Raw genomic sequence first — 20,873 nt, forward strand, 5'->3', positions numbered from 1 at the left:
TTTAACACAGCCTTCTTTGGCGCTGTTGAGTTGACTGTGATTGACAGTGACCCTGTGAACAGTAGATGTGAAGTGAGCCTTTTCTTGCACCACCGGCCTCAGGATCTCGGACATGATCAAGGACATGCTCAAACTCGCCGTTACAGTGACCCTGTCAGTCCATCTTTTTGCAGGTCTTCCTCTCTGTGGCTAACCCTTCTCCTTTACAAGCATAACATATTTTTCTTTTTTTTTAAAATTAATTTTAATGAAAGTTTACAGAGACTTAGGGTTTCCAGTCATTCATTGTTGCACTTTTCTCCCTCCCCACCCCCTGCCCCCAATTCACTCTTCTCCCTGAAAAGAAAGAAAAACTCTTTCATTGTTATGCAATCCCTTCCCCCAAGTCCACTCCACTGTGCTGCCTTCACTCTGGACTTTTCTAATGACAATACCCATTCATATATCCTTTTTAAACAGTTCTCTCCCTCATCTGTTTCAATGCAATATACATCATTCCTCCCCTCATTTTCTGTCTTCCTTCAACCATGTCAGTCCTGTTTTACGACAGTGGCCCTATGCAATATTTGTCCTTTTGTGACTGAGATACTTCACTCAGCATAATGTCCTCCAGGGTCATCCATTTTGCATAATATTTCTTGAGTTCCTTGTTTTTCAATGCAGCACAATATTCCATTGTGTGAATATACCAGAGCTTCTCTGATAGACAGTTGGGTTGTTTCCAGCTCTTTGCTATTGTGAACAAAGCTGCAGTAAACATGGTTGTGCATATATCTGCTTGGATGTCAGTTATGGTCTCGGGATATATTCCCAGTAGTGGAATTGCTGGGTCAAATGGTATCTCTATTTGCAACTTTTTGAGAAAGCGCCATACCGCCTTCCACAGTGGTTGCACCATTTTACACTCCCACCAAGAGTGAATAAGGGTTCCAGTTTCTCCACAAACTTGCCAGCATTTGATATTTGCTGTTCTGCTAAATTTCTATTCTTCCTGGGGTGAGATGATATTGCATAGTTGTTTTACAAGCATAATATATTTGTGTAAGAATGGGCCCAAGTATATGAGATCAAGTTTTACCATCCTTGCCTCAAAGGAGTATCCTGGTTGCCCATCCTCCAGAAAGACTTGTTTGTTCTTTTGGCAGTTCCTGCGTGTTGGAGAAAAGTCTCAACACCACAATTCAGAGGCATCAATTCTCTTGTTATCCTTCGTCATTGTCTTACTTTCAGATGCTTAGGAAACAACTGAAAATATCGTCACTTGGGTCAGTTCCAACTTCATCATTAAACTGATATTATTGCTCTTCAGCACTTTGGAGAAGTCCTTGTCAGCAGATTTTCCCAAGTGCAACATGCCTGTTGGTTTCTTAACTGCTGGTGCCGGAGCTGTTCATGGGAATTCAAGTAAAATGAAACTTCTGACAACTTCTGTCTTTAAGTTGTTAAAAAATAAAATGATGTTTGCCACACTCAAGTGAAAGGGATATCTTGACTGTTTCAGGCAATATTGCTTTCAGGAACTAAAGGTGTCTCAGTTTCTGTTTGCCTCGGAATAACTAGTTGTTCTTTCTTTCATTTAACAAATACTTCTTGAGCACTGGCTCCATACCAGGCACAGTGCCAGCCCCTGAAAGTTCACTGATGACTAAGATTGATATGGCCCCTCCTCCCACGGAACTGCCAGTGTCACGTGGCAGATGTTAAATAAGTATTCTAGCAGAGTGGTGGGAGACATAATGGGGAAATACATAGGTGGAGTTCTAAATCAGGCATGGAGGCGAGAAGGGTTTGGAAGGAGGGTATCTTGATTATGTGTAGAAGACCAAAGACAAGAGAGTTTTTAGAGAATTTGAAGAACTGGAGTGTCTGTCATGTGATTGGAGGAGCCACAGGGGCTTTGCTTGAGTTAAATAATTAAATTGATGTAGAAGCTATAAATTTATGCAATACAGAGATTCCTGTGAAGCTGGGACAAGTTATAAGCTTTTTGGAGTTAATTAGGCAAGAGATGGTGTTGGCTTAAATTGGAACGTATAGTTGTTGTTATATGCTGTCAAGTCACTTCCTACTCCTAGCAACCCTATGTAAACAGCCCTATACTCTGCTCTAACCTGTGCCAATTTTATTGTCTCTGACACAGCTAACCTCATTACACCAGTCACTGAATCAATCCATCTTGTTGAGAGACTTCCTCTTCTGCACTATTCCTCCACCCTCCTAAGCATATCATTCTCCAAGGACTGGTCCCGCCTTGCAACATGTCCCAAGTATGTCAGACAAAGCTTCAGAATCTTTGTCTCCAAAGGGTAGCCCCGTCTCACCTTCTTTAGGATGAACTTGTTTGGTCTTTTAGCAGTCCATGGTATATTCAATACTCTTCTCCAGCACCACAGCTCAAAGGCATCAACTCTCCTCCTATCATCCTAGTCATTGTCCAGCTTTCTTATGCACAGCATGTATTTGCAAAGACTATGGCCTGCATGAGATGCACCTTCATCTTCAGATTGGCATCTTTGCTCTTCAGTATTTTGGAGAGGTCTCTGACAGTAGACTTTCCTAATGCAATTCATCTTTTAAATTCCTGGCTGCTGGTTCCGAGAGTGTTGATTGTCGAGCCAAGCAAACTGAAGCTGTTAACAATCTCAGTCTCTTCACCATTCATCATGATGCTGCCAATCGCCCCAGTGGTGAGAATCTTTGTTTTCTTGATATGGAGCTTCAATCCACATTGAAGGCTGCAGTCCTTGACCTTCTGCAGCAAGCACTTCAGATCCATCTCAGTTTCAACAAGCAGGGTTGTGTCATCTGCATAACGCAAGTTGTTGATGAGTCTTCTTCCAATCCTCCAATCCTGATGCCACATTTCTCTTTGTACAGCCCAGCCTCCCAAATGATCTGTTCTGCATATAGATTGAAAAGATATGGAGATAGGACACATCCCTGATGCACACTCTTCTCAGTTTTGAACCATGTATTGTTTCCTTGATCTGTTCTGACAACTGCCTCTTAGTCCATGTATAGGTTTTGCATAAGCACAGTCAAGTGTTCTGGGATTCACATTCTCCTCAGAGTCAGCCACAGTTTGTTGTGATCTATACAATCAAATACCTTTGCATAGTCAATGCAACACAGATAGACATTCCTCTGGTATTCCCTGCTTTTATCCAAGATCCATCTAACATTAGCTACAATATCCCTAGTACCACGGCCTCTTCTACACCCAGTCAGCACATCTGGCAGTTCTCTGTTGATGTGCTGTTCCAGTCACTTTTGGATAGTTTTCAGCAGAATCTTGCTTGCGTGTAACAGGAATGATAATTTCCACACTGTTGGGTCACCTTTCTTTGGAATGGGGACAAATATCTTCCAGTCGGTAGGCCAGGTGGTTGTCCTCCAGATTCCTTGGCATAACTTGATGAGCGCTTCCAGAGCAGTGTCTGTTTGTCGAAATATGTCAGTCAATATGCCTTCACTTCCTGGGGCCTTGTGTTTAGCCAGTGCTTTCAGAGCAGCTTGATCTTCTTCCTTCACCACCACAGGCTCTTGCCCATATGTTGTTTCATTAAATTCTTCTGTGTCCACCAATTCCTTTTGGTACAGTGACTCTGTATACTCTCCATCTTCTTTTAATACTTCCTGCATCATTTAATATTTTGCTCAAGTCATCCTTAAGTATTGCAACTTGAGGCTTGAATTTGTTCTTCACTTCTTTCAATTTAAGAAATCCTGAGTTCTGCCCCTTTGATTTTCTGACTTGAGCTATTTGCACATTTCATTATAATGCTTTACTTTGTTTCCCTGTGCTGCCCTTTGAAATCTTCTGTTCATCTCCTTAATTTCTTGATTTCTTCCCTTTGCTTTGGTTTCTCAGTGCTCTAATGCAATATTCTGAGTTTCTTCTGACATCCATCTTGGTCTTTTCTTCCTCCTCTGTCTTTGTAATGACCTCCTGCATTCTTACTGGAAGAGATTCTTGATATCCTCCCACAGCTCATCTAGTCTTTGCTCATCAGTGTTCGAGGCCTCGAACCTGTTCTTCCTGAGATGGTTTTGAAATTCATCTGGGATAGACTCAAGGTCAAATTTTAGTTCCCGTTGATTTAATTTTCCTTAGTTCAGCATATGAGTAGTTGGTGGTCTGGTCCACAATTAGCACCTGTGCTAGTTTTCACAGCTGATATTGAGCTTCTCCAACGATTCTTTCCACAGATGTAATTAATCTGATTCCTATGCATACTGTCAGGTGACATACATGTGTATAACCTGCATTTGAAGCGCTTGCTGCAGAGGGTCAAGGACTGCAGCCTCCAATATGGATTGAGGTTCAATGTCAAGAAGACAAAGATTCTCACCACTGGATCAATTGGCAGCATCAGGATGGATGGTGAAGAGATTGAGATGGTACACAGCTTTAGTTTGCTTGGCTCCACAGTCAACACTCTTGGCACCAGTAGCCAGGAAATCAAAAGACGTATTGTTATGGGAAAGTCTGCTGTTAGGGACCTCTCCAAAGTACTGAAGAGCAATGGTGTCTCTCTGGAGACTAAGGTGCATCTGATACAGGCCATGGTCTTTACAATCAGTTGTTATGCATCAGAGAGTTGGACAATGATTAGGGAGGATAGAAGGAGAATTGATGCCTTTGAGCTGTGGTATTGGAGAATAGTGTTGAGGGTATCATGGACTGCTAAGAAAACAGATTTATCCTTGAGAGGGTTAAAACAGGCTGTTCCTTGGAGGCAAATATCCTGAGGCTTCGTCTGACATACTTTGGACATGTTGTAAGGAGAGACCAGTCCTTGGAGAAGGACATCATGCTTGGGAGGGTGGAGGGCAGGCGCAGGAGGGGAAGACCCTCTATGAGGGGGATTGATTCAGTGACTGGGGTAATTGGGATGGGTGTGTCGGAGACAGTGCGATTGGCACAGGACAGAGCAGGGTTTAGGGCTGTTGTACATAAGGTCGCTATGAGTCACAAGCAACTCGACGACACATAACAACAACAACAACAACAACCACCTGCATTTATGTTTCTTATAAAAAGTATTTGCAATGAATAAATCGTTGATTGTACAAAATTCAAGCATTCTATCCCCAGCCTCGTTTCTGTCTCTAAGCACATGTTTTCCGATTACTGATCCTTCTTCCCTTTTCCCAACTTTTGCATTCCAGTCGCCCATTGCTATTAATGCCTCTTGATTGTATGTTTGCCTGATCTCAGACTGTAGAAGTTGGTGGAAATCTATTTCCTCCTCTTTGGCTCTAGCTGTTGGTACATCTGTTTGAATGATAGTGGCATTCTCTGGACTTCTTATATGCAAATGGATATTATCCTGTCACTCACCACATTGTAGTTCAAGATGGATCTAGAACTAACTTTATTAGCTCTGAAGGAGACCCCATTTTTCCTCACCTTTTCACCTCCAGCATAGTGAATCATGTGATCGTCTGGCAGTGGGTATAGTAGTAAAATAGAGCTAGATCTACGTGACGTAGTCTTCAGGGAACTGGGCTACTCCTCTCTGGCGGTTTGTACCTTCCAGCGTCTTTGCAGAAGAGAGCTGCGCAGCTTCCTCTTGTGAGTTTTATAACCTCCCAGAAGCCAGCTGGAGGGTCAGTTAGGAGCGTTCCATGTCGACGGCAGTGAGTTTATCAGGGAATTAGATATGATGATGGGCTGAGTGAGCACATTTGGAAATTAAGAGAGAATAACGTGATCTCTGGCTAATTGCTGTTGTCATGGACCATTGAGTTGGAACTGACCCTTGGCTGACCCTTCAGTGGATTTTCAGAGGCAGTGAATCGCAAGGGAGGAGATTACCCATCTTTCTTCTAGGGAGGAACAGGTGCTTTCGAACTGCATACTTTTGAGTTGGCAGCTCAGCTCCTTACCACGAGCGCGATGGTCGGTTTTCTTTACCTCTGCAGTAAAGCCATGAGAAGCTGATACACTTCATTTCGAATGTGCCCTCTGAGAGTCCTATGGAACAGGCCAAGTTGGGTAAAGAAACATGTTAGGGACTCAGAGAAAAGGCCTGAATTGGAGACATGGATTTGGAAATCAGTAGCGTGTCAGTGTTATCTGAAGCCGGACGAGTAGATGAGATGACCCAGAAAGAGTTAGTAGGGTGTGCAGAGCAGTGGGTCTGAAGCCCCGCCGTGGGGAACAGCAGCATCCCATGTCTTGTGTAGGAAAAAGCAGCCAGCAGTGGAGACATACAGTCAGAAAACTGAGAGGAGGGGAAAACTAGCCAGAGGAAGGGACGTCGTATCAGCACGGCCTGGCCCAGGGAGTCAGATGGAAAGAGGGTCAACTCTGTTGAATACTCCTGACAGATAAAGTGAGGTGAGGCATTCATTGGTTCGTTTGTCCCTGCAGTGGTGGGAGCGGAAGCCGTTGTAGGGGTGTCTTGAGGAATGAGTGGGAGGTGGAAGGGTGCATCTGCCAGCAAGTACAGCAGCTACTCCAAGAAGCAGAGGAAGGGGGAGGGAAGGCTGTAGCCGAGAGGGAGGTCAGAGAGGGTGGGCCAAAGATGAGGAATAACTTCTTTGTATCTAGATACTCCTAGAATATCAGCGGAGAGAAGGAGGTAGACGGCAGAGGAGTGAAGATATTAAACACGGGGGAGCAGAGCTGATGACGGCATCAGGAGCTTCCTGGAATTCTCCAGCCCCTTCTGTCCGAATGCTTCTGGTGTAGTTTTTTCATCACCTTCCTGCGAAGCACTGATTTTTTCTCATCAATGTGAAACTTAATCACAACTTGACTTATCATCCTCCTTGCCAATAATAACTGTAGAATCGTGAGTTTCGAGGGCCAGTTGATTTTATTCCCACACATTTTTTCTACAAAAAGAATTCCATCTGTGATTCCATGTAAATTCACCTCCTGGCCCCTCAGTGCTCTGGATACCACTGTGGGAAATTGAAAGGAGAGACTTAGACGGAATGCGGTGAAGTTGCCTGAGTCTCTCCTCAGGACCTCAGGTGGCCAGAGAGAAAGGGGAGAATGGGAGGTCTTTTGGAGAACTGCTAGCCAATGTCTAACATTAGATTCAAAATAGGTCAATAGGTCAAAAGCTGCTTTGTTGTTACTGAATTAACATGACAGATGGGAAAAAGCAATTCAGGCAGGAGAGAAAAGAGGAAAGGTAGGGGTATCACTGAGGGTAAAATGAAACCCAGAAGTGTCATTCAGTGTCTGTCAGGAAGTTCAGATCCCTGGACAGTGTGACCACTGGGTTTTCCGAGGCCTCACTTTTTACTTGGTTGGACACTGGTTCTTTTAGGAGAGGCTGGCTAAAGTGTAATGGACTTGTGAATCCCATGACTTTGTCAGTATTATGCAGTTTGAGATGGGCAATCTCTTCCCTGGTAAGTTTACAGCTACTCAGAACTTCCTAGAGGGTCAGCTATGAGTTGGTCATGATTCAGTGCGATGAGTATTCTTTGTGTGTAAATTTAGAAAAGGCTATCTAGGAGGAAGTACCCTCAGGTAAGCATCTCTCTCCTATCAAGAATCATGAATAAGTGACATTTTAACCAATTTCCTTATGTGATATGAAAACCGAAGTGCTTAAGACAGCCAGCTCAGGAACGTTAATTTCTGTTTGGTTTGTGAATATTGTTAATTGAGTTTTTTATAGATTGGGAGAAACTGACAATATTTTCAGCGAAGAGATTGTAATTTTAGACGTTTGTGGTTTGAAATGAAATGTAGAATTTTATATCTGTTTTATCAGAAATAAAATAAATTGGTAAACCATCTGAGTGACAGGTTAATATCCATACACATAGAAGGAAGTCCAGTGAATACCACTATCATTCAAATATATGCACCAACAACCAGAGCCAAAGAACAGGAAATAGAAGATTTCTACCAACTTTTACAGTTGGAGATCGATCGAACATGCAATCAAGATACATTGATAATAATGGGTGACTGGAATGCAAAAGTTGGGAACAGAGAAGAAGAATCAGTAGTTAGAAAACATGGACTTGGTGAGAGAAATGAAGCTGGAAATAGAATGATTGAATTTTGCACAGTCAATGACTTACTCATTGCAAATACATTTTTTTAAGAGACATAAATGCAGGTTATACACATGGATTTCACCTGATAATATGCATAAAAATCAGATTGATTACATTTAAAACTAGGCCAGGAGCTGATTGTGGAACAGACCACCAACTATTCATATGCAAGTTCAAGCTGAAGCTAAGGAAAATTAAATCAAATCCAAGGGAACCAAAATATGACCTTGAGTCTATCCCACCTGAATTTCAAAACCATCCCCGGAACAGGTTTGAGGCCTTGACCACTAGTGAGTGAAGACCAGATGAGTTGCAGGAGGATATCAAGGGTATCATCCAGGAAGAGTACAAAAGGTCATTACAGAGACAGAGGAGGAAAAAAAGACCAAAATGGATGTCAGAAGAGACTCTCAATATTGCACTAGAGCGCCAAGAAGCCAAAACAGAGGGAAAATTTCAAGATATTAAAGAGCTGATCAGAAAATTCCAAAAGGCAGTGTGGGAAGACAAAGCAAAACATTACAATGAAGTGTGCAAAGAGCTGGAGTAGGAATACCAAAAGAGCCAAACTTGCTCAGCATTTCTTAAGCTCAGGGAACTGAAGAACAAATTCAAACCTCGAGTTGCTATGATCAAGGATGCTCTGGGCAGAATATTGAATGATCCAAGAAATATTAACAGAAGATGGAAGGAGTATAGAGTCAGAGTTGTTGTTGTTGTTAAGTGCTGTTGAGTTGCAGGCAACTCATAGTGACCCTATGAAGGAGAGTCCTCAATGCTTGGGTGCCTTTCCTTCTCTCTCCAGGTTCATAGGATTTCTGGAGGCAAGCTAGTATGGAAGTGGATGCCACTCCTCCTTCCAAACTTAGAGTCACAGTACCGAAAGGAATTAGCAGACACAGAAGAATTTCATGAAACAACACATGAGCAAGAGTCTAGGGTGATGAAATAAGAAGTTCAAGCTGCTTTAAAGTAATTGGCAAAAAATAAGGCCCCAGGAATAGATGGTATACCAATTGACATATCTCAGTTAACAGATGCTGCCATGGACATGCTCACCAAGTTGTATAAAGAAATCTGGAGAACAACCACTTGGCCAACTGACTGGAAAAGATCTATATTTGTTCCCGTTTCAAAGAAAAGTGGCCCACCAGAATGTGGAAATTATCAAACATTATCACTGATATCACATGCAAACAAGATTCTCCTGAAGATTATCCAAAAACAACTGGAATAGCACATCAACAGAGAACTGCCAGAAGTGCAGGCTGGGTTTAGAAGGGGTCGTGGTACTAGGGATATTGTAGCTAATGTTAGATGGATCTTGGATGAAAGCAGGGAATACCAGAGGAATGTCTATCAGTGCTTCATTGATTATGCAAAGGCACTTGACCATATGAATTATAACAAACTGTGGCTGACTCTGAGAAGAATGTGAATTCCAGAACACTTGATTGTGCTAATGTGAAACCTGTACTTTCACTAGGAGGCAGTCCTCAGAACAGAGCAAGAAAACACTGCATGGTTCAAAATTGGAAAGGGTGTATGCCAGGGATGTGTCCTGTCTCCCTACCTTTTCAATCTATATGCAGAACATCATCTGGGAGGCTGGGCTGTATGAAGAGAAGTGAGACATTGGAATTGGTGGAAGATTCATCAACAGTCTGCGTTATGCAAGTTTCAGCAACCCTACTTGCTGAAACTGAGGAGGACCTGAAGCACTTGCTGCAGAAGGTCAAGGATGCAGCCTTCAGTATGAATTGAAACTCAGTATCAAGATGACAAAGATTCTCACCACTGGGACAATTGGCAGCATCAGGATGAATGGTGAAGAGATTGAGATTGTTCACACCTTTAGTTTGCTTGGCTCCACAGTCAACACTCTTGGTACCAGCAGCCAGGAAATCAGAAGACGTATTGAGATCTCTCCAAAGTACTGAAGAGCAATGATGTCACTTTGGAGACTAAAGTGTGCCTGATACAGGCCATGGTCTTTTCAATCACTTGCTAAGCATCAGAGATTTGGACAATGACTAGGGAGGATAGAAGGAGAGCCTTTGAGCTGTGGTGCTGGAGAAGAGTATTGAATATACCATGGGCTGCTAACAGAACAAACAGGTTCAACCTGGCTGCTCCTTGGAGGCAAGGATTCTGAGGCTTCATCTGACATACTTTGGACATGTTGCAAGGACGGACCAGTCCTTGGAGATGGACGTCATGCTTGGGAAGGTGGAGGGCAGGCGCAGGCGAAGAAGACCCCCTATGAGGTGGATTGACTCAGTGACTGAGGTAGTGGGGGTAGGAGTGTCAGAGACAGTGAGATTGGCACAGGATAGAACAGGGTTTAGGGCTGTTCTACATAGGGTTGCTATGAGTCACAGGTGACTCCATGGCACATAACAACAACAACAACAACAACAACAACAGCATCTTTATTTTGGCCTAATATTAAGGAGCTGTGCCACCATCCCAAAGACATGTGGTTTGAAACCACCAGGTGCTCTGCAGAAGGATGGGCAATTTTTCCTCCTGTGAAATTTTTTTAAGGGCTTAAATTTAGTATGTGAATGCCCAAGTTGATCACAGGCCCTGGGTATGTCTTCTTAGCTTGTTACTCATGCTCAGTTCAGGGGATGGGAGAGAAGAGAGGATAATTCTTATTCTTTAATAAAAATTAAAACCCTAATGCATTTTTTTACAGACTATGAATAATACTGCAGCAGAATTTTTTCAGCAGTAATGTTATTGAAATGACAGTGGCAATTTATTAGTTTGGTAATCTTAAAAAAGACTTCCTGGCTTGAACAGCTATTTGAACAAAAGATGGATTTAAAAAAAAATGAGAGTGAGTTTAATTCCTCCTTTTCTTTTTACTTGGAAGCTGGGAAGAGGAAGGAGAAGGGACATTTCCAGAGAATCTGAGTTTGTGTTAGATTAATGTGTTATCTAATGGGGAAGGAGTGTCAGTCAGGGGACAGTGTCTTATGCCCAGAAGAAATATTTGCTGCTTTTTCCTTTCTGGAAAATAGAATAAACTCTTACCTCATGACAGTCTCTTTGACATTTGAGGATAATACTAAGTTATAATCTTCTCCCTATAGGCAAAATCATTAAGGTTCTTTTAATCTTTTCCCATAACATTTTATGTTGTTTTGAATATCTCCTGTTATCCTACTCTCTTAGATATAAAGCTGTTGTCATCACGTAGGCACCTTGTTCCCAATAAATATTATTCAAATCTCCTTTTATAAAGGGCTGCAGTATCAGTACATTTATGTAAGAGACTTTTCTCTCTCTCTTCTTTATATAGTTGAGGTCACTCGTAAGGATTATGTTAGTGTAAAATATAAAAAAGGGTTTTTTCCAGGCTCATTAGTTTTTAAATAAACATTTGTACTTTTTTCTTATTGTAAATGTAGTTAAAATATGGATGACAGCTGCAGGTGACAAAAGAGTGGAGAATTGAGCATTTTCAAACAATTCTATAAGAGGGAGCTCTGGTGGCCTAGTGGTAAGAAACTGTGTTGCAATTTCAAAGGCACGTAGTTTGAATTCACCAGCTGCTCCATTGGAGAAGAGTGGGCAGTCTACTCTTCTGTGTTTTCAGCCTCTGAAAACCCACTGGAGAGGGAACTATGGGTCAGTTCTGACTTGATGGCACACGACAGTAGCAAGAGATGTTTCTGTCAAATGTAAAAATTGGCTCAGCCTTTTTTTAAGCCACTTTGAGATAGGAAAGTTAAAGTATGAATGTCATTTGATAAAAAAAACATGTAAAACTTTTACAAATATTCACATTATATCTTTGTATTTTAAAACAAAAAAAAAAAGAAGAGAAAATGATGTTTCAGTGGGGAATCACACTACTGTGTATTGGATCTTGTACTGTATCCAATTGTAGACAAGTTGTGGAAAGACATCATTCATAAGAAAGCAAAGCAAAACATTACAAACACAGGAGAGAAAGAAAGAATAAAATGAATGTCAGAAGTCTCTGAAACTCACATTATAATGAGAAGAAGCCAGAAAGAGGGGAAAGAATGCTGTTGACAGGAGAGCAGAGCAGATTTCAAAAAGCAGCTTTAGAAGACAAAGCAAAGAATTACAATATGATGTGCAACGCGTTGGATTTGAAAATCACACAGGAGGAACACACCCTGCGGCGTTTCTAAAGCTGAAAGAGAAGAAAATGGAATTGCGGAGCAACACAGAATTTGTCTGTGAATTTATCAGACCTTTAACTAGCCGTTCAAAGTTAGCATAAATTGAATCTTAATACTTTCCAGTGCCTTGTCTTTGCAGTTAGAACAGGTTGCAGACTCCTGGCAGCCTTGCGTGCACAGACCCTGGCTCTCACCCTTAAGGAGGATAGGGCTCCCTGAAGGCCTGGGTGCTACAGTGGGAGAGTGAAACACCCACCTTCATTTAGGAGCCCAGAGCCTAACCATTTGTGCTACCCAGGGACCCCAGCACCTGACGTAAAAAACCAAAAATTCCGACTTACTGCTGTCTGTTGAGTTCGACGTCCCTCTAGCCGCCAGGTTCCCAAACCTGTAACTCTCATGAGGGTAGGCTGCCGGCTGGTGGATTTGAACCCCCAGAGGTTAGCAGGGCAGCTCTTTGCAGACCAGAGCTCTCCCATCTGGCATGCAGCAGCGGTTTCTTTTCAACGAGTGGTGTGTTCATAATAAAGGAAGCACTGATAACATGGCAATTACCCGGTCATGGTCAAACATAAAATCATCTATTTTCAGAAAGGAAAATTTCCTACACGTGTGAGTTTATATGTCCATATAAGCTTCTCAACAGAAAAAGAAAGTGTGTATAATCCAACCTGTTAACAGCTACTTCTGGGGAACAGGATTAGGTCAGCATCTTTTAAGCCTGTTTGATTTACTTCTCTATTACTGGTTTTTTCATAGAAGGCATACATTAAATGCATAGGTTATGAGTCGCCTACAACTTGACAGCACTTCAACAACAACAACAACAACAACAACAGGCATACAGTAATTACTTGACAAAATAGAAGTAAAAAGAAATCTATTCAAATTTATAGCCTTTATTTTTAACAACTAATTTTAATTTGCTATCTTTGTATGGATTTTTAAAAAACATAACAACACACTTTTCCTACCTAATAAGAAAATAAGATAAAGTTAGTTTTGATTTAGATCAGTGAAGTCAGTATGTATTAGGCACCCAGCAAAGGACTGAATACCATTTGATCAGTACGTCTTTTAGAGCATCCATTTAAGAGAATTTATCTTAGTTTGATGCTTTTTGGTAGCATAATGACTTATATGTTAGGTTGAGAGTTAAACTGTTGCCAGTGTGAATCCATGACCAGCTCCTCTGGGGGCTGACAATGCAGTTTGCTCCCGTTAAAAGTTTACAGCCTTGGCAGCACTTGGGGGAGCCGCCCTGAACCTGCTGGATCACATTGGATTTGGCTTTGGGATTTGAACCTCTTTGCAGAGACCATCAGTCTTCACTTGGGCTCTCCTCCCTCTAGGCTGTTTGCAAATCAGCTGCTCTGCGTCTCTCTGCTTAGAATTTGCCTTTGATGTTTGTAGATTTGTAGTCTGCCCCTAAGCTGTCCTGATGTGGAATGAGAAAGGGGTGCTGTCTGCTCTGAAGCAGGGGAGATGCCCTGGGTTAAGTGAGGAAGGAGGAGCAGAGAAAAGAAGCAGAAAGCACAATGTCGTTAGGAAAAGGGGATGATGTGAATGATTCAGTGGGGACTTGAAAAGATGGGGTGATAATAGGCTTAGATCAACAGTGATTAATTATCTAAAATACAGTGTACACGAATGATTATATGAAACACAATATAAAGATTGTATAAAACAGAATATACATATATGAAATGCAGTGTATATAAACGCTTGTATGGAAACCAATAGAAATATAAATGAAAAGGGGGACACACAGCACATGGATCTTTACAATGTTTTAGGACATTCTTTCTGTCTTCACTTCTCTAATTACACCACTTCTAACTGGATACAGTGTGTCTCAACTGCAAAACTCTTTTTTTTTTTTTTAAAAAAAAACACCCTTTTTTAACTTTTTATTGTATTATTTTTACGTGTACCGTCAAATCAGATCTGACTGGTACAGGAGGATATTGCTCCTCCTTCTCCAGCAGAGCATCTGGTGGATTTGAACCATGTACCTCTGGGATTGCATTGCAGCTTCTTGCCACTAGGCCACCAGAGCTCCCTTTGCAAAACTCTTTAGGTCCCCACAAGCTAAGTATTTCCCAGGAGAGATTTGCATTTGAAAGTGAGGTTATTCTCATAACCCAGCAAACAAATGGATAGAGAAGCTCTGTTTATTCACATAGTGGAGTACTATGCAGCACTGAAAAGCAGGGAACCCATGAAATACTATGCTAAGTGGATGACACTAGAGGACATTATGCTGAGTGAAATATCTCAGTCACAAAAGGACAAACATTGCACAGGGCTATTATTGTAAAACAGGACTGACATTGAGGTTGACGGAAAACAGAGAAGTAGAGGAATGATATATACTGCATTGCAGCAGATGAGGGAGAGAACTGTTTAAAAGAGACATATGAATGGGTATTCTTGTCATTGCAGAAGTCTTGAGTGAAGGCTACACAGCGCAGTGAACTGTGAGAGGGATTGCATAACAATGAAAGAGTTTTTCTCTTACTCATCAAGGAGAAAAGTGAATTGGGGGTGGGGGAGGGGTGGTCAGGGAGAAAAGTGCAACAATGAATGACTGGAAACCCTAGGTCTCTGTAAATTTTCATTTAAATAATAATAATAATAATAAAGTGAGGTCACTCTCCTTGAATGATTAACAGTCCTCTTTCTTCTGTGTTCCCAGTTGGTTCGACTGTGTAATGAAGGCGCCCGGAAGATGGAAAGGACAGAGATGTTGTACACAATTAATTCGCAGCTGGAATTTAAGATTAAGGTATCTGTGCACCTCTTCATAAAATAGTTTCTTGGATACCAGTGCTTACATCTTCTGTGGAGAAGGAGAGATAGGTGAGGCCAAATTTGCTTTTCAAAGAAAGGCCATAAATTGACGTAAGAAGCTGTCAGACCTGGGCAGATACTTCAGTTCTCTTCTACCCAGGTCAGAGTAACCTTTTTTAAGGCCATGAATAAAACACACAGTCCCTCCTCCCCCTGATCCCGAAGACGTCAGGCTTGAGCAAATGGAGAGTTAAGATAGTAAAATTTTAGAATTGAAAGGAGCTCATTGGCTATTTCTTTAGTACGCCTCAAAGGTTTTTGCAAAACAGTGGTAGCCCATGTGTTGGACCACAGTGTTCTTTTAGCCCAAAGAAGAAGACAGTTCTTCCCATTATTTAATGGGAGTTTGTTTTCGTGTCTCTCCCTTCATTCTTTCTTGAATATGTGTCTGTGCTGGTCAGATCCTGGTCCAGTCCATGAGCAGAAAGGGGAGTGTGAATGTGCAGGGGCCTGTGTGGAGGAGGAGGGGGGGGGGAAGGGGAAGAGGAGCCGTCTGAAAAGCAGTACAGTCAGATCTTCAGTGACTTCTTCTCAATGCATATGTCACTGAAAGAAAAACTGATAAGTGTCATCTATGTAAGATTTCTTAACTTCTCTAAAGGGGGAGGTGTAGTTAAAGTGAGAAATTCAAAAGCCAACTATAGAAATATATTTGTAACATACAAGTTAACACAGGGTTGATATATCCCCTATATATAAAAGGAAAATTGTAAGAAAAAGATGGAAAGAAACCTCTTGAAGAGATAGGAAATTAAAAAATGGGTGAACAGAAGGGAAATACAAATGGCTCCAACATTTAGAAAAGTTTATTTAAAAAGCAGTTCTACTTTTCTATGAAGATGGTGCCGAAAGCCAAGAAGGAAGCCCCTGCCCCTTCCAAAACTGAAGCCAAAGCAAAGGCATTAAAGGCCAAGAAGGCGTCCTGAAGGGCGTCCACAGCCAAAAAAAAAAGAAGATCCGCATATCACCCACCTTCCAATGGCCTAAGATGCTGAGACTCTGAAGGCAGCCCAACTACCCCCGGAAGAGCGTCCCCAGGAGACACAAGCTTGACCACTATGCCATCATCAAGTTTCCCCTGACCACTGAGTCAGCCATGAAGAAGATAGTAGATAACAACACACTTGTGTTCATTGTGGATGTCAAGGCCAACAAGCACCAAATTAAACAAGCTGTAAAGAAGCTCTATGACATTGATGTGGCTAAGGTCAACACTTTGATTAGGCCTGATGGAGAGAAGAAGGCCTATGTTCCACTTGCTCCAGATTATGATGCTTTGGATGTTGCCAACAAAATTGGGATCATCTAAACTGAGTCCAGCAGGCTAATTCTAAATATAAATTTTTCTCACCATAAAAAAAAACAGTTCTAAATTATTTAAAAGAAAATTGTTACTTGAAAGTAAAAATTAATTTCACCTCTGAATTTCATGATAATGCAGAAGTTTGATAACAAGTTTTATTGAGGGGAAAAGGCACTTTTGTATGTTGTTGGTGAAAAGATGATTTTGTGGTGGAAAATTTAGGAATAACTATCCAAACTACAAATTCGAGTTACTGAGACTCTGCACACTGTGAGATCCATAAATTATTTTCTTTGGCTTTGTCCATTAATTAATTGTTGGTTTTGTTCATAACCTTGAAGTACTCAAGAATGTATAAATAAATGCATGCAGAGTTACAGTTTCAGAACATTATCTGTGTTAATGATCAGAAACGACCTACAAATTTATCAATAAATATCCAAATAATTATACGCCTCTCAGCTGTTAAAATCAAAAGTGCCGTGGATTCAGAATGATCCCGCGAGGAAGTCGTGTACTGGTTGCTGACTGATGCTTGTGCCTTGCCAACGAAGAGAATCCCAGGACAGGGCCGGCGAAAGGAGGAACTCCAGGATCCTTGAAGTGTCTGCTTTTTGAACAGAGAGTCTTGCTGCCCATAAACACGTCTGTCTGCTGGGATGCCAAGGAACATAAGAGAGAATCAAAGTCTCTTCTCTACAGAAATTAGTTCAGCCCTGCTTGGATTTCATTTTTGCTCATAAAATGTCTAGTGTTTGATTTACACTTGGAAGGAAAGTCAGAATGATTTTAGTCTTCTAACGATAAGTTTCTGGAACAAAAATTTTATGATACCAGATTTTTCTTTTCAAAAGAAACACTAGAGAGTTTGAAAGCCACGGACAATTTTTAAGTGGTCTGTTAGAAATTTCCTTTTGCACAGTGGAGGAATGAGACGTCCATGAAAATAAGTCAGTTATAAGACAACATTAACAACGTAAAAACCCCAACCATTCCTCCCTTTATTTTTTTTTTAATTTTATTTTTATTTTTTAAATTATGGCTCACCCTGGAGGGTTATGTTCCATACAGGATGCCCCTTGGCTCTCCCTTGCCCTGGGACCCCCCCCCAGTTGCCCTCTTGTATGTGATCCTGGGGTCCACAGAGTTCCCTAAACCATCTGAGTCCAGTGGCCTTTTGTGTCTCAGGCATCTTCAACAGAGAAACATCTATCCCAGATTTTGGAACTGGAAACACTATGAACTAGCTTAATAGACAGTTTCAAAAACTTAATAGAATCAAGCCAAAATCTTTCACCTTTCTTCTGAAACCTTCAGAAAAATAGTATGTAACTGAGCAACGTCTGGCTCCTAGAAGCTTCCTTTATGTAAAAAACATGTGGAATCGTATGTCTTCATATACAAATATATATAATTTCATAATCACAGTCTTTTTTGTAATATTTTGATGACTCAGAAGAATGGGAATCACAGAGCAATTATGTGAAAACTTTACTTGGAACAGGCAGGTGTCAGTCATCAGAACAGAGCAAGAAACACTGCATGGTTTAAAATCAGTAAGGGTGCCATGAATGTGTCCTATTACCATACCTTTTCAATCTACATGTGGAGGAGATTCTCAGGGAGGCTGAGCTCTGTGAGGAGGAATGTGACATCAGGATTGGAGGAAGACTCATCAACAATCTGTGTTACGCAGATGACACAACAACCTTGCTAGCTGAAACTGAGGAGGACTTGAAGCACTTGCTGCATAAGGTTAAATACTGTAGCCTTGACTATGAATTGAAGCTCAACATCAAGAAAACAAAAACGCCTCAGGGTGTACGTTGAAAAGATTGAGATTGTTCACAATTTTAGTTTGCTTGGCTTCACAGTCAGCATTCTTGGGACCAGCAGCCAGGAAATCAAAAGATGAATTGCACTGGGAAAGTCTGCGGTCAGAGACCTCTCCAAAGTACTGAAGCTTAATGATGCCAGTCTGGAGATGAAGGTGCACCTGATCCGTGCCATGGTCTTTGCAAATACGTGATTTGCATCAGAGAGCTGGACAATGACTAGGGATAATACAAGGGGAATTGATGCCTTTGAGCTGTGAAGAAGAGTATACCATGGTCAGCTAAGAGAACAAACATATTCGTCCTGAAGTGAGTGAAACCAGGCAGCTCCTTAGAGGCAAGGATTCTGAAGCTTCATCTGACATACTTAGAGAGGTTGTAAGGAAGGACCAGTCCTTGGAGAGAGACACCATGCTTGGGTGTGTGGAGGGGCAGAAAAAGAGAGGGAGATTATCGATGAGATGGATTGACTCAGTAACTGGGGTAATGGGGGTAGGTGTGTCAGAGACAATAGTGTTGGCTGAGGATAGAGCAAGGTTCAGCGATGTTGTACATAGGGTCGCTATGAATCGCAGGTGACTCGACGACTCATAACAACAATAGCATTTTTTAAAAACTTGATTTTCATGACCAGAAAGTGAGTGGTGTTTTCAGAAAGGAGCCTCTGTGAGGAAAATGACTGTGGGCTGTGAGCTTAGCAAGAGGCGTGATTAGCCCTCTGGTTCCCTCCTGATGTATAGCCAGCTTCCGTGTAGCGACGTTCAAACAGTCTTATCTACAAAGATGCCATTTGTACAATGTTTTGTGTGTCCAAGAATGGCATTTTTTGTGTTTAGTGTATCTTAAGAAATTTGCTTATTTATACATATACTTTCACTTACATCAGATTTTTAGTATTAAACATTTCTGGTATCTTAAGGGTTGGGGGGATGCTAAATGGTCTTGTATTTAACTCTGAATAAAGAAAAACAGAATTTTATTCCTCACCACTGGCCCAGTTGGCAGCATCATGTTAGATGAAGAGATTGAGATTTTTAACAGATTCAGCTTGCTTGGCTTCAGTCAGAACTCTTAGTACCAGCAGCCAGGAAATAAAAAGACAAATTACAGTGAGAAAGGCTGCTGTCAAGGACCTCCTTTTCAGACTACTAAAGAGCAATAATGTCAGTCTGGAGACTAGGGTGTTCCTAATCCAAGCCATGGTCTTCACCGTTCCTTGCTATGCATCAGAGAGCTGGACAGGGACTAAGGAGGATAGTAGAAGAATTGATGCCTTTGAGCTGTGGTGCTGGAGAAGAGTATTGAATATACCATGGACTGCTAGGAGAACAAACAGATCTGTTCTGGAGAGGGTGAAATCAAGCTGCTCCTTGAAGCTCCATCTCACATACTTTGGGCATGTTGCTAGGAGGGACCAATCCTTGGATGAGTGAAGGGACAGTGCAGGAGAGGAAGACCCTGGAGGAGTTGCGTTGACACTGACTAGGGTAACGAGTAGGTGTTTCAGAGACAATGTGGTTGGTTCATGACAGAGCAGGGTCCAGAGCTATTGTATCTGGTCACTACGATTTGCAAGTGACTCAACTGAACATAAAAACAACAATAAGCAGACGTTTCCTCCTATGAAATCATGGCAGATAATTTTAGAAGAACTGAAGAACTTGTTTTTCACTGCTAGAAAAGGGCATGATGCTTTCAGAAATAACCATAAATTAATTAAAGAACAGATATTCTCAAGAATATAGCAAAGCAGACAACTAGTAGACAAAAGAAATTCGTAGCTATTTTCTCCCCTTCTTCACCTTTCTTGAATAAAGTGTTTTTGTTGATCAGGTAAATGTAGACTTTTTTTTTTCTTCTTCCTTGTTGTGGGCCATTGAATCAGATATGACTGGTACAGGAGGCGATTGCAGCTTCTCCAGCGGAGCATCTGGTAGATTTGAACCTTCTGGATTCAACAGAGAACTGCCCGAAGTACAGGCTGGGTTTAGAAGAGGATGCAGTACTAGAGATAATATACCTAATGTCAGGTGGATCTTGGCTTAAAGCAGAGAGTACCAGAGGAATGTCTATCTGTGTTTCATAGACTATGCAAAGGCATTTGGCTGTGTGGATCACAACAAATTGTGGCTGACTCTGAGAAGAATGGGAATCCCAGAACACGTGATTGTGTTTATGCAAAATTTATACTTGGACCAGGCGGCAGCTGTCAGAACAGAGCAAGGAAACACTGCATGGGTCAAAATTGGGAAGAGTGTGTACCAAGGATGTCTCCTTTCTCCATAACTTTTCAGTCTATATGCCGAACAGATTATCCGGAAGGTTAGGAGGAGAAATGTGGCATCAGGATTGGAGGAAGACTCATCAAAAATCTGCATTTTGCAGATGATGCACCCTGCTTGCTGAATCTGAGGAAGACCTGAAGTGCTTGCTGTAGAAGGTCAAGGACTGGAGCCTTCAATATGGATTGAAGCTCAACATCAAGAAAACAGATTCTCTAGGGAGCTCTGGTGGCCTAGTGGCAAGTAACTGCACTGCAATCCCAGAGGTGTGCAGTCCAAATCTGCCAGATGCTCTGCTGGAGAAGGAGGGACAATCTCCTCCTGTACTGGTCAGATCTGATTTGACGGTACATGTACAAAAAAACCATTAAAATAAAAAAAGAAAAAAAAAAAAGAAAACAGA

At 41.6% G+C, this 20,873-nt stretch overlaps 1 protein-coding gene across 1 annotated transcript in view; it reads left to right on the forward strand.

Moving 5' to 3' along the window:
- ARHGEF26 (Rho guanine nucleotide exchange factor (GEF) 26) overlaps positions 1 to 20,873 on the forward strand; it is a 182,163-nt gene that overhangs the window by 115,082 nt on the left and 46,208 nt on the right. The window contains exon 10 of the mRNA XM_006902100.1: positions 14,896 to 14,985. Within this exon, the coding sequence (XP_006902162.1) occupies positions 14,896 to 14,985 (90 nt within the window). The remainder of the gene's footprint in view (positions 1 to 14,895; positions 14,986 to 20,873) is intronic.

Source organism: Elephantulus edwardii, unplaced genomic scaffold (genome assembly GCF_000299155.1).
Source record: "Elephantulus edwardii isolate Elephantulus edwardi_28Jun2011 unplaced genomic scaffold, EleEdw1.0 scaffold00368, whole genome shotgun sequence".
NCBI classification, from domain to species: domain Eukaryota; kingdom Metazoa; phylum Chordata; class Mammalia; order Macroscelidea; family Macroscelididae; genus Elephantulus; species Elephantulus edwardii.